This window comes from Lipotes vexillifer, unplaced genomic scaffold (genome assembly GCF_000442215.2).
Source record: "Lipotes vexillifer unplaced genomic scaffold, Lipotes_vexillifer_v1.1 scaffold920, whole genome shotgun sequence".
Taxonomy (NCBI): Eukaryota; Metazoa; Chordata; class Mammalia; order Artiodactyla; family Lipotidae; genus Lipotes; species Lipotes vexillifer.
In genome coordinates this window covers 1,214,570-1,226,517 of record NW_006783413.1, presented here as the reverse complement: position 1 = coordinate 1,226,517, position 11,948 = coordinate 1,214,570, and the positions used below count along the sequence as shown (strand labels likewise).

The window sequence follows — 11,948 nt, the reverse complement described above, 5'->3', positions numbered from 1 at the left end:
CTGCTGAAATTCATGTTGAAACCTAATCCCTCAATATGCTGGAATTTGGAGGTGGGGTCATTGGGAGGTGATTAGGTCATGAAGGTAGAGTCCTCATGAATGGGATTAGTGCTGTTATAATAGAGACCCCAGAAAGCCAGCAACCCATTTTTTTAAAAAAATTAATTAATTAATTAATTAATTTTTGGCTGTGTTGGGTCTTCGTTTCTGTGCGAGGGCTTTCTCCAGTTGTGGAGAGCGGGGGCCACTCTTCATCGCGGTGCGCGGGCCTCTCACTGTCACGGCCTCTCCTGTTGCGGAGCACAGGCTCCAGATGCGCAGGCTCAGTAGTTGTGGCTCATGGGCTTAGTTGCTCCACGGCATGTGGGATCTTCCCAGACCAGGGCTCAAACCCACGTCCCCTGCATTGGCAGGCAGATTCCCAACCACTGCGCCACCAGGGAAGCCCAGCAACCCATTTTAAAAGCACCCAAATATAGACTTATTTCACTAGACACATGATCAAATTCATTTTATTATGAGGATTTTGTCCTTTCTTTACATGAGACAGCCTGGGCTGCTTTAGGAAGAAAACAAATACTCACGTTGAGGAGGGTACTTGCTCTCGGGCAGCTCCTTGCTGATGTGGAAGGTGAGCTGGATCCTGAAGCCTGGTCCTCTGCTTGAGAGGGGAAGTGTTCTGCCATAGCCTGAACAAGCACAGCCTGTAACTCTGCTCCTGTCTGGAGCGCTACAGGCTGGGAGCGCGTACGTGTGACTCAGGAAGGGGCAGAGGGCCTGGATCCTTTCTAGGTCGTGGAGGGGTGGGGATTCTCGGGGAGCTGGGGAGAGAGTCTGGGAAATGTGGGCATGAGGAAGGGCAATGAGAGGAGGATAGAGAGGAACTGAGGAGGCTGAGTGAGGTCAGGATGGTAGGCGTGCTCAGCGGGACCCCTCCAAAAGTTTAAATCAAGAGGGGGGTGCACTGGAATGAGGGGGCAGATACTGTCACATCTCCCATCCTCTTACTTGGCATTGCCCTGTTGTGCTGGTGTCTTCTTTCGCTCCACTTTCTTCCCTAAATTGACTCTGCGCCCTGCTCTCTGCTGGGAAGGCTGACCTGTATAGTTGCAGCAGGCCCCCTTGTCCTCTGGCTTCTGACAGGGTTCAGCAATGGGGGGAGACCTGAGGGCGGGGCAGCACTCCCCCTGGGCTCCGGTAACAACCTCACTGATTTGAGCCAAGGGGTGCTAACAGCCCCATGTTATAGCTCATGCCCTGCACTCTTCCTGTGGTTTCTTACATCCTGCTCACACCTTTGTAAATAGTCCCTTTATTAAGCCTTCCTCAAATTATCCTGATTTGGGTGGGCCACCTGTTTTCCTGCTGGGTCTTGACCAACATAAATGCCTCCATGACTCCTTAGTAAAACTGCGGCTCACATCTCCAGCAGAGGTCAGAGGGAGATTGTCCAGGGAAACAGTGAGGCAACCTTCAGGCATAGGACGGCTGATGACCTGGTGAGGTTCTGGCCGAGATGCAGCTTCCACCTGCAAACCATTAGGCAGGGAAGTGCCAACCAGCAGGCAACATCCCAGATGTGAAACCATGGTCCTGGGGTAACCACCTGTGCTCCCACGCACACAGAGGAAGGACCCTGCCCCAACTAGGTACAGAGACAGCTCTAGAAGGATTCTGCGCTCATTTGTAGAGGCAGGGGAAGGAAGGTGCATTGAGGGTGACATTTTCCTTTGTTTATATTTCCAGGTATTTGGGGGAATGCACACAGGTTATTTTTTACATTAAGAAAACAATAGAATTTCATTTAGGAAAAATGAAAGAGTGGATGGAGCTGGGGGCAGGGGTGTTAACACGCTTTCCCATGTGAAGGCTTCCTGCCTTACCCTTACCCCCACCAGCCTAACTTCCTGAGAACCTAACCAGACCTTAGACTCAGCACGTGCCCTCCCTGTACCGTTTTCTGTCACAGAAAGGGCAGGAGAGCTGTTGTCTGTTACGTTTATGATCCCTGTTGCTCCTTGGACCTGTCAGACCCCACTCAGGTGCCTGCCTTTTCAGCCCGACCTGAGGCTGAACCTAGTTCACTTGGGCCACTCCTGGTGTCCACCTTCACGGAGCTCTCCTGCATGGCTGGCTCCAACCCTGAGAAGCACAAATCCTGCCTGGCTGCCTTGTGCCGGGGAAAGCCCAGAGCTGGCCTCGGGCTTGGCTCTGCCCTGACTCGCAGTGTAACCCTGGGCTAATATTGCTTTCTGGGCCTACTGCCCTCTGTGTACAAAATGGATGTCTGCTCCCCAGCTCCAAGATTGCTGGACTGGGGAAAGGAATTTCCTTAGGAATGATCCCTCAGCGTTCCCTTTCCCTCGCCTGGTAAAGCTCACATGCAGCTGGGAGGGAGGGCGAGAGGAGCAGGGCCTCTGGTCCCTTTGAGAAATACAGTTCCCTCTGTGGGAATGTGTGGGTTCGACTCCCATCAGCCAGGGCTAGAGGAAAACCATTCAATCAAATGAAGGAAAATAAAATGTCTTCTGTGGATTTTGTGTCAAGACTATCAGCGTTGTTGGCGGGTTTAACTTTCTTCCCAAGGTGGAGCTGAAACAGACCCAGGCTGAACCCTGAGGGAGGGTACCAGGCCAAGGGGAAGCCTGCCACCCAGCCAGGCTCAGTTACTGTGTTCTCAGTAGAGTCCAGGATGTTCACAGGACAGAGGGGAAGGGAGCACAGCCCCATAACAAGATCAGTGGGTGATCTTGAAGGTCTCTCTGGACACTGAAGTTGGATGGCCATGGTCCTACGTACACCAGAGCTATCCAGTCAGCCAGTATAGCTGGGAAGGCAAGGCCAGAGGCTTTGGGTGCCATTCTGGTCTGGCATTCAAGGCTGCACACATGACCTGCCTTATACCTCCCCTCACCACCCCTCCCCAAGTTGTCAGCTCCACTGTGCTACCACCAGGACAGACCCAGACTCTCCTGCTTCTGTATCTTTGCTTAAGCCGTACCTTCTACTTAGAATGCCTCACCTCAAGGCAATCTGGCAGAGCATCCCTATTTCCACCAGGCCCAGCTCAAATCAAGCACCCTGGGAAGCCTTCTGTCTGCTCCTTATTAGGTTTTCTCTCCCTCTCCTCACACTTCCTGTGACACATTGTGCAATTAGATTACCCATTCCTGTCTTGTGCAGGCAAACCATAGCTGAGGGCAAGACCACTCAGCTCTTGGTTGACAAGTTTTCTTACTAGAAACTAATGTCCCCCAGTTTGTACTGAAGACATCCTAGTGTCTGTGACTGATGCCACTAGTGACACCATGATAAGCTCACTGACTAAGCACTGAGAAGTAAGCCTTGCCTCTGTTGGATGCAAAAAGACCACCCTGCCACGCCACTACTCTAAGCAAGCATCTAGGCCAGAGGAGGTGGAAGAGGCCTTCGCATTGGATATGGGATTGAAGATTTAAGATAACCAGGGCAGAGGCCTGAGAAATGAAGTGAGGCTGTTTAAGTAACTGGAGGAAAGCACTAAAGTTATGAAATCAGACAGTTGTTCTTATGGGGTTCCACCACCTATTTAGACATAGGGGTCCAACTAGAACAGCTGGGGGCAATTACTGGAAAAACAAAACTTTTCATATTTATACTCTAACAAGTTGAGACTGTAAAAAACTGGCTTTATCTTAAGGCGAATGCTGTTGGCGGCCTTGACCATCTTACTCTTGTCCTCCTGCACCTCGACTTGGTTGGGGCAGCAGTGTGTGCAGCCCCTGACTAGCCAGCTACGGCTATCCTGCTCCCCTTGGCCAACTGACTAGGGTTGGGAATATTACCTGATCCTGAAGGAAATACAAGGGACAACTGTTGAGGGATTTCTGAGAGATGTTTTTTCTTACTCGTGAGAGGCGCTGTGGCAGGAAAAGAAGGCACCACGACTCTCGTCCCCTTTTTTCCTCACTCAACGCTGTGCTTGAAGCTCGGCTTGGAGCAGAGATAACCACCAGGAGACCATGACGGAGCCCTCAAATGACGATTTGGTGGCATGAATGACATGCATTTGCTGTCCCTGGTTTACAGAAAAATGACTTAGGAGAGACTAACAGTTTAGCATCATCCAGTGACAATCAAGCCTTAAGCCCGGGTCCTCTGTCCTGGAGCCCTTGGGAAGCTCCCTGATAGAGCTTGCTCTGGAGCGAGGCATCCAGGAGGCAAGCAAAATCTTCCCCAAGTTGGCTTGCTTCTTTTTTGCACTGATTTAAAATTTCTGCACTCATCAGTCTCTCCTTTTTGTTGGCACTTTTGCTCTGTGGATAACAATTACTTTATTATCAATCACTTTGGATAATTCCCTTTTTCAGTAGGTCGGTCTCACAGGGACCCTGTTGGTTGTTCCTGGGCTCTGGTGGCTGACGGTTTGACAGCTCCAGGTGTGCGCCTGGCCTGAGGTTGAGGCATAGCTGTGTGCTCCCAGGCTGAATTGGTTTGGGGGCTAACGGCCTGTGAGAGATGCACACACCCCAGAGGACACATCTAGCAGGTTTCTTCTAGGAACTGAGCTGTTTCCTGTGAGAAATCCATTCCATCTGGTTTAGGTGGGGCTGAAGCTCTCCTGATTTTCCTTCTCTGCCAGAGGTGAGCACGTGACCCAGGCCAGGCCTATGACTCCCCTAGGGTCCATTCCTGTCCAATTACTTCCTGTAGGCTGGATAGGGGGCCATCTCATCTGTTTCCTAGAGACTTGGCCTCATCACCCATGGCCATAAGAGCCTCTGAATCTTTCTCTGGAGTCCTCTTTTCATGCAGTTACCTCACCTGCTAAATTGTCCCCATCCTGCAGAACCGTTTTCTCCTGGAGTTCCAGGCCCGCCCCCCCGCCACCGGCTACTAGGCCCTGGCAGAATTACAGGGTCGCATGGGCCTCATTTCTCTCTCTCCCATAGCCCTTCTGTCTCCCACAGGGCCTCTGCTAGCCTTCCTGACACACTTGGGCAGAGCCAACCAGCAGGGGCTCTGTCCTGCTTCAAGGCCAGGAAGCCACTGACACCCTGTCCATGAGGCAGCCTGGCTGTGATCACCACAGCCACTGGCCAGTGAGGAGCACCATCTCCTGAGTTGACCAGCACTGGGCTTGTTTGGCCAGTGACTATCTATCGTCAGAGTTCTCATAATTGTGTGATTGTGTCCTCAGGGCAGGACCAACCTTTAGATCTTTTCCTCCCTTGATATTCCCCCTCCCCCAAACCCAAGCACCTCTCTCATTCTACTGCTTTTATAATAAGAAATTTAGTCAGTCCTGGCTATTGTCCTATCCTGATGAGAAAGGGCCTCTGCAGTATACTGTATCATTGTTCAAAATACTCATGGTCCCGCCCCCAGCTCCTTCCCTACTGCCTCCCGCCAACACACACACACATACACACCAGAAGACGATACATCCCTACCTTTTGAACTCGGGAGTGACTTGCTTGGGCTGGTAAGACGTAGGCAGAAACGAGTGTCACTTCTGAGCAAGAGACCTAAGGGTCAGTTGTGGTTTTCTTCGTCTCCTCCTTCTCTTTGTGAGGACACTGGGTGGGTCCAGAAGTGAAGACAGTACAGAGAAGAAGCGCAACTGACCCACAGCAGACATGTGATGGGAGCAAGATGGAGGTTTGGGGCTTTAGCCTCTGCTGATTGACAGAACCTTTTGGGCCTGCTGATCAGTTCCCTTTCTCCCAGGACATATCCTGGAGCTGGAATATTGGGCCGAGGCAGTGGGGAGTAGAACTCCCTAGTCTGTTCCTGGTCTTGGAGGGCCTGGAGCTCTCTCTGTCCTGAAGACCTAAAGCTGGGGTCTTTGTACTTGACTTTCTGCCACAGCCTGGCCTCGGGTCATGCTTGGGTCTCTGCTCTGACCAGCTCTGTTCCATCTGCTCCGCTTTCCCAGGTTTGGAGTAATAACACTCCCATAGCTTCTTATTCCAAAGCAAATGACATAGCTTGCCCAAGAGGGATCAGTGGTTTCATTTAAAATGTGCACATTGCTTGGAAATACACATAATCATATAAAATTATTTTATTAAAATAGAAAAGCTTTCCAGTATATTGCATTGAAGACATTTATATAGAAAAAGCAATTGCAACAAACATGCTACATCACCACTGAGAAATTTTGAAAGCTTTAAGTGCCCACTTTTTTTTTTTTTTTGCGGTACACGGGCCTCTCACTATTGTGGCCTCTCCTGTTGTGGAGCACAGGCTCCGGACACGCAGGCTCAGCGGCCATGGCTCACAGGCCCAGCCGCTCCGCAGCATGTGGGATCTTCCCGGACCGGGGCACGAAACCCATGTGCCCTGCATCGGCAGGCGGACTCTCAACCACTGCGCCACCAGGGAAGCCCTAAGTGCCCACTTTTAAACAACATTTTGGTATAATATGCATATCCCTATATTTTTCAGAAGGTACATATAACACTGAAAAAAACACTTCATGTAAAATCTAAGCTTAGGTGCATATAAACAAGAAGTATTACACTGAATAGCTTATTTCTGTGAAACACATTCAAAGTATTCAATTTCCTAGACAACATGCAAACATTTTCAAACTTAGATTGACACTTTTAAATATATAAACCACAATTCTTTATAATTCTATATAAAAAAAGAAAGTCAAACAGAACACTTATCTACACTGTGCATATCACAAAAAGCAAATGTGTCTTCATGAACGGAAAGTACTGGGTTAACACACATGATTGTCATTTTACAAATATGGCTATTCACCTTCTTCATAATAAAATAGAAAAATCATGTATTATTTACACGAACTACTAATTATTTCACTTTTTGGCAATTACATAAGTAGCAGCAATTGGTTTAAAGGTCGATCTTTAAAAACTCTAAATTTAACTTGGATGATACCAAAGAATATACATCTGGTTAATATAAAAATGCATAATACAAGTCGCTTTGATGGGATATAACTTCTCCCTTTCACAAAAGTCACAGACACACATTAGGAACCACTGAGACTGTCGCTTACAATATATTATATGAGTGCCATTTACTTAGCTTGCTTTTGCTTACCACATTGAATGGATTCCTGAATTAGATTTCTGTAAATTAAATTTGCCTGATGAGTTATATGATAATTCCAAAGATGCCTTATCTTTATTTCATACTCTAATAGCAGTGGCTCTTTGCTCTGACCCCTCACTTCTAGACAGAGTAGGGAATATCTGTAAACAAACACACACTCTAGGGGCACTTTAATACTAAAAAGAACTTGGAAATGAAGTTTTTGTGATACGAAGCCCATAGTAAAGTGAGTTATATTTCTAAAATGTGATCATCTTTGATGATATAGAATTTGTTTTAGAATTTATAGATACAGAATTTGTTTTAGAGTGGGGGACCCATCTAATGACCAAAATGTAAATTGTAAGGCAGTGATCCGCCAGAAGGAGACATCCTCTTTTCATTAGTATTTGGAAGAACGTATTGTAACATTTGTAGAAACAAAACAAAACCCTTACTAACACTGGTGATTAAGAAAAATACTGTGTGGTGCAGAGGTTAGAGGTGACAAGTGCTTTGACTTGGCCACTATTCAACTATAAACCAGCAGTCCTGTATGTCTTTTCCAAAGTAGAAAGATTAGATCGAGGAATATTTTGCACTTTTCATGGGCAGTCAGTTGTGTGTCCAGACCCTGTGCAAGGCGAGACCCAGGATGAGGAGGAAGAGCTGGGAGTGGCAGGGAGGCTGGGCCCTGGCAGCGGCCGAAAGCACACTGCTGGAGACCTGCACCTGAGAAATGATGAGGGCGGACAGAGGGACGTGGGCCGCCAGAGTAGGGCTGTCGGAGTTGATAAGGGATTCGATCTTCTCTGCTTCCTTATTGCAAGCCTCAATCTGGGAGAGGATAATCAGATTCTTTTAATATAAAATCACAGAATCCATGAAAAGGTCAAGTCAGACAAATTCCACAAATATCCCAACACTAGGAATACGCTTTCTCTTTGTCCTTCTTTTCTTAGCCAAAGGAACATTTTAATAGTCTTAATTTATTACACAAAAAATAACTGCATCAATGGAAATCAAATGAAAAAAGCCATGACCCAACTGCCACTTTCTTTTCCCACAATCCTGTTCACCCCTTCTCCATGCTTAGAAGTTATCTTTTCATGCTTAAACATAGTCACAGGGAGTGGCCTTTCAATGCCCACCCACACATCAGGAGGAAAGCAATTAGACTTAATAAGCTTCCTAACTGTGGCAGTTTATAAACAGCTGTATTCACCCCCTTCACTGGAGCCCTCACTATGTTGATGCTGAAACTTGGGCCTCCTGAGTGAAGTTCACCTCTAGATTGTGAGCTGGCCCATAAGACAAGCGCTGGTGGGCTCCTCCTCCCCAGTGTGGGCACAGCCCTCAGAAGACAGGAGTCGGTTCCGGCTTTGTTACTGCGTGACCTGTGTCAGTCCCTGCCTTCCCCGGGCCTCAGCTGCCTCCTCATCTGGATGATGAGCAGATGCCTTCCATCTCTGCACTCTCTGAGTCACAGGATCTCAACCTCTCCCCTCTCCCACTCCTTTGTGTTCTGTTGGCCGCTGCTAACCTGGTGCAGCTCCGTCCCTCAGAGACTGCCATGCTTTCCTTCCTCCTGCCCTCACCCCCTCCCAAGTCCTCCAAACTTGAAAGTAACAGGATGGTTGCACAACATGTGCTGAACCCCACCTGCAAAGCTTTTGGATAATGATCCACAGGAATGATCAGGATCACAATTTCTGATTCGATGCTGAAGTATCCAAATACGTCACACTGTGGGACAGACACATGCGTGCGGATCTTCTGAAGTATTTCCAGAATGGTTATTGGCTTTTTGTTTGCCACCTAGAGAGAGAAAAAAATTCATTACCTGAAAAAAAGAAGAAGTCCTTATTACTGCCTAAGCTGCCTTGCCACCCTGCCTAAGCCACAGAGGCTCTTTTAACCAAGGAACCCCTAAGTGTGGGGCCCCAACAGGGCCTTGCTGGCTGAATTCTAAAATATCCACAGAGCCCATTCCAACGGATTTGTTGGGTTTTTTTCCTGACTGCTGAGTTTTCTGGCTGAGATAAACACTCTCACGAGGAGCACTTTTTTTTTTTGCGGTACGTGGGCCTCTCACTGTTGTGGCCTCTCCCGTTGCGGAGCACAGGCTCCGGACGCGCAGGCTCAGCGGCCATGGCTCACGGGCCCAGCCGCTCCGCAGCATGTGGGATCTTCCCAGACAGGGGCATGAACCTGTGTCCCCTGCATCGGCAAGCAGACTCTCAATCACTGCGCCACCAGGGAAGCCCCAGGAGCACTTTTTAAAGGGACAGTTCTGAGTTGGACACCACAGGAAAATAATTAAAGCCTTCCTGTAAAAATACAGGTGTTTTCATAGAAATGGACATAATTTTCTAGGTAGTGGCAGGTGTTGGCTGCTACATTTCTAGAGATGAGTCTCTATAGGAGCAAGCAGAAAAAGTGATGATACAGCAAAGGGAAAGGGGCAAAACCATCAGAGGAATGTGGCCGGTTCCGGACGCAGCCCCCGGTGGCATGGGGGCCATGTGAGGGCTGGCAACCTTGAGACCATCTGGGCGTGACCAGTCCCTGGCTGCCTCGTCTGCCTCCACTATGCCGGCAGGGGACCTTTTCTGAGAAAGGCCCGGGCTGATGGGTTGCAGAGCAAGGTCACCACACAGCCAGGCTGTAGAGGGAAGGAACACAGGACAGAGCCAGACACCTTGAGTTCAAACCCCAGTTCTCCTGGTTGTGAGCTACTATACGGCCTTGGGCAAGTTGCTCCTGTGCAAATTAGTTTCTTCGTCTATAAATGACATGACTCATTCTGTCTGTACGACTACTGACAGGTTTATCGATAAGGTTTCAACAGTACACGGCACATAAAGCAACCTACCTTAGCAATAGTATCCAGCTTTTCTTTGTCAAATAAAACTCTTAACATCCCAGCACATAACGGGCAACAAGCACCTGTATAACAGAAACCATTTTATGTGTGTTCAGAATTAGAAACAAAGAGAATTCATAATAGTTGGTGAAATGACCAGCCCTTCATTTTGTGCTGGGAAAGTCACAGCAGTCCTTCCTGATGACTGCACTTTTAGATATGTTCCCTGACCAACCTGGAGTCTTATAATCTATACATTTACCAAAATCCTTCCTCCATCCCTGCTTTCCTCCTGTGCTACTTCTCAGGCGGGGCAGCTGTGGTTTAACACAGCACTGGGAGAGCTGGTCTTTCAAGACAGGCAGGGCCTAGACCCTGCCGTGCTCAGAACTCACTGTGTGATCCCGGGCAAGTGTTTCCTGTCTGCGAAACACAGGAGCAAGTGTTTCAGGGATTCCATGAGTGTTTAATTCAAATTTAATTTTAAAAATTATTTTAAACTGTTAGACCATAATAAAATGTCAGATCGTGGTCTCCAGGAGGAAAGAGGCTTTGTTCTGCTCACTGCTGTGTCCCCAGTGCCTAGAAGGTGTTTAGGACATAGTGGAAGCTCAAGAAATATTTGCTGAGTTCATGGACAGAGGAATGAACTTGTTAGACTCCAGATTAATCTGTTCTGTGCAGACTTGGGATAAAGTCTCTTCTGACACCTCTGTTTAGCCGAAGAGTATGAGACTGTAAGGTAAGCTGTTTGAAAACTGTCACCGCTTATAATAGCCTGTACGAAACAAGACTTTCTTGATTATATGCAACCAAAACAATTAAGTTAGATGCTAAGGCCAATCTAAGGCAACAACTATCTTCTGTTTTTCTCAATTTCAAATGTTTGTGTTCATCAAAACGACTTCAATTATTCATTCATTAGTGACCAGTTCCTTATTCATTAACTTTATAATATGCAAACACTATGCATTTGAACTAATAACCATAATTCTAGCAATTAAATATTGCTGTTTATCTATTGGTGTTTAAGGCAGGATTGAAAAAAGTTTTCCACATTGTTTTAAAATCACCAGACCAGATGATGTTTAAGGCAGATCCACAGCTTTTTAAGGTTGGCCCAGAGTAATGCATCTAATCAGCATCAGCTGGAGTCAAGACTTTCTGAAAAGTTTAAACACACTAGTCATCTCTCTTCTCAGTGACTCACTCTCTGGAGACAGATACGCAAATCCTCCCAATTCCACCCCTGCCCCACCCCAAATACTGCCAGCCTACCGGGTGGGATGATGGGTTTGCATTCGGTCGCTGAGAGCGAAGGACACTTCACAGCAGCACACTCAGTGACAGAACTGTGCTCCGAGAGGACCCCGACGGCCTGGCAGGGCCCGTAGTAATCGACCGCCACCCGGTCCGAGTAGGCAGCACACACGCTACTGTAGGTCTCCCCATTGTGCCCGCAGGTGGGCTCTGGGGCTCTGCAGAAGGGCTGAGGGCAAGAAAACACAGTTAGCCTGTAAACCTCTGTGGTGCACTTTTCCTAACCAAGAGTGCAGAGTAGGTCTCCCTATTTTCAGGAAGGAAAAAGACAGTGTAAATTCCTGGACCGTCTGAAGTAAGCTCCTGAGGTTGCTAAACATGAGGTGGGGCTGGGGGCAATAGGGCTGTCCCAAGATGAACTGAAGAGATTACTTTTCTCAGCCTCTCCGGGACTTGGGTACTCATTCTCTGTGAACTGATATGAGATAAAAATCCCCCCTCCCTCCAGACTTCCAGACTTATTCCAGAAGAACCTGTTAGAAGAAAACAAGACCAATCTTCATGCAAATTCAGAGGCCTTATCATTTCACGCTGGGTACGGGATAAGGAGAGGGAAGAGTGGAGAGATCAGGAAAGCAGACAGACTGGCTCCATGAGGTAGGTTAGGAACATGGAAGTGAAAACTTGAAGCCAGGAATAGGGAACAACAGGAAGAGAAGACTGGGAATTCAGAGTAAAGGTATCAGTGCACTTGGAACATGATCTCTGAGGGGAA

At 47.8% G+C, this 11,948-nt stretch overlaps 1 protein-coding gene across 1 annotated transcript in view; it reads right to left on the bottom strand.

Annotated features, from left to right (window-relative positions):
* Window positions 1–6,592: 6,592 nt before the first annotated feature.
* Window positions 6,593–11,948, bottom strand: part of RECK (reversion inducing cysteine rich protein with kazal motifs) — a 72,459-nt gene continuing 67,103 nt past the window's right edge. The window contains exons 18-21 of the mRNA XM_007455979.1: window positions 11,192–11,402; window positions 9,923–9,996; window positions 8,710–8,865; window positions 6,593–7,884 (exon numbers count right to left, since the gene is read on the bottom strand). Of these exons, the coding sequence (XP_007456041.1) occupies window positions 7,663–7,884; window positions 8,710–8,865; window positions 9,923–9,996; window positions 11,192–11,402 (663 nt within the window). The 3' untranslated portion in view covers window positions 6,593–7,662. The remainder of the gene's footprint in view (window positions 7,885–8,709; window positions 8,866–9,922; window positions 9,997–11,191; window positions 11,403–11,948) is intronic.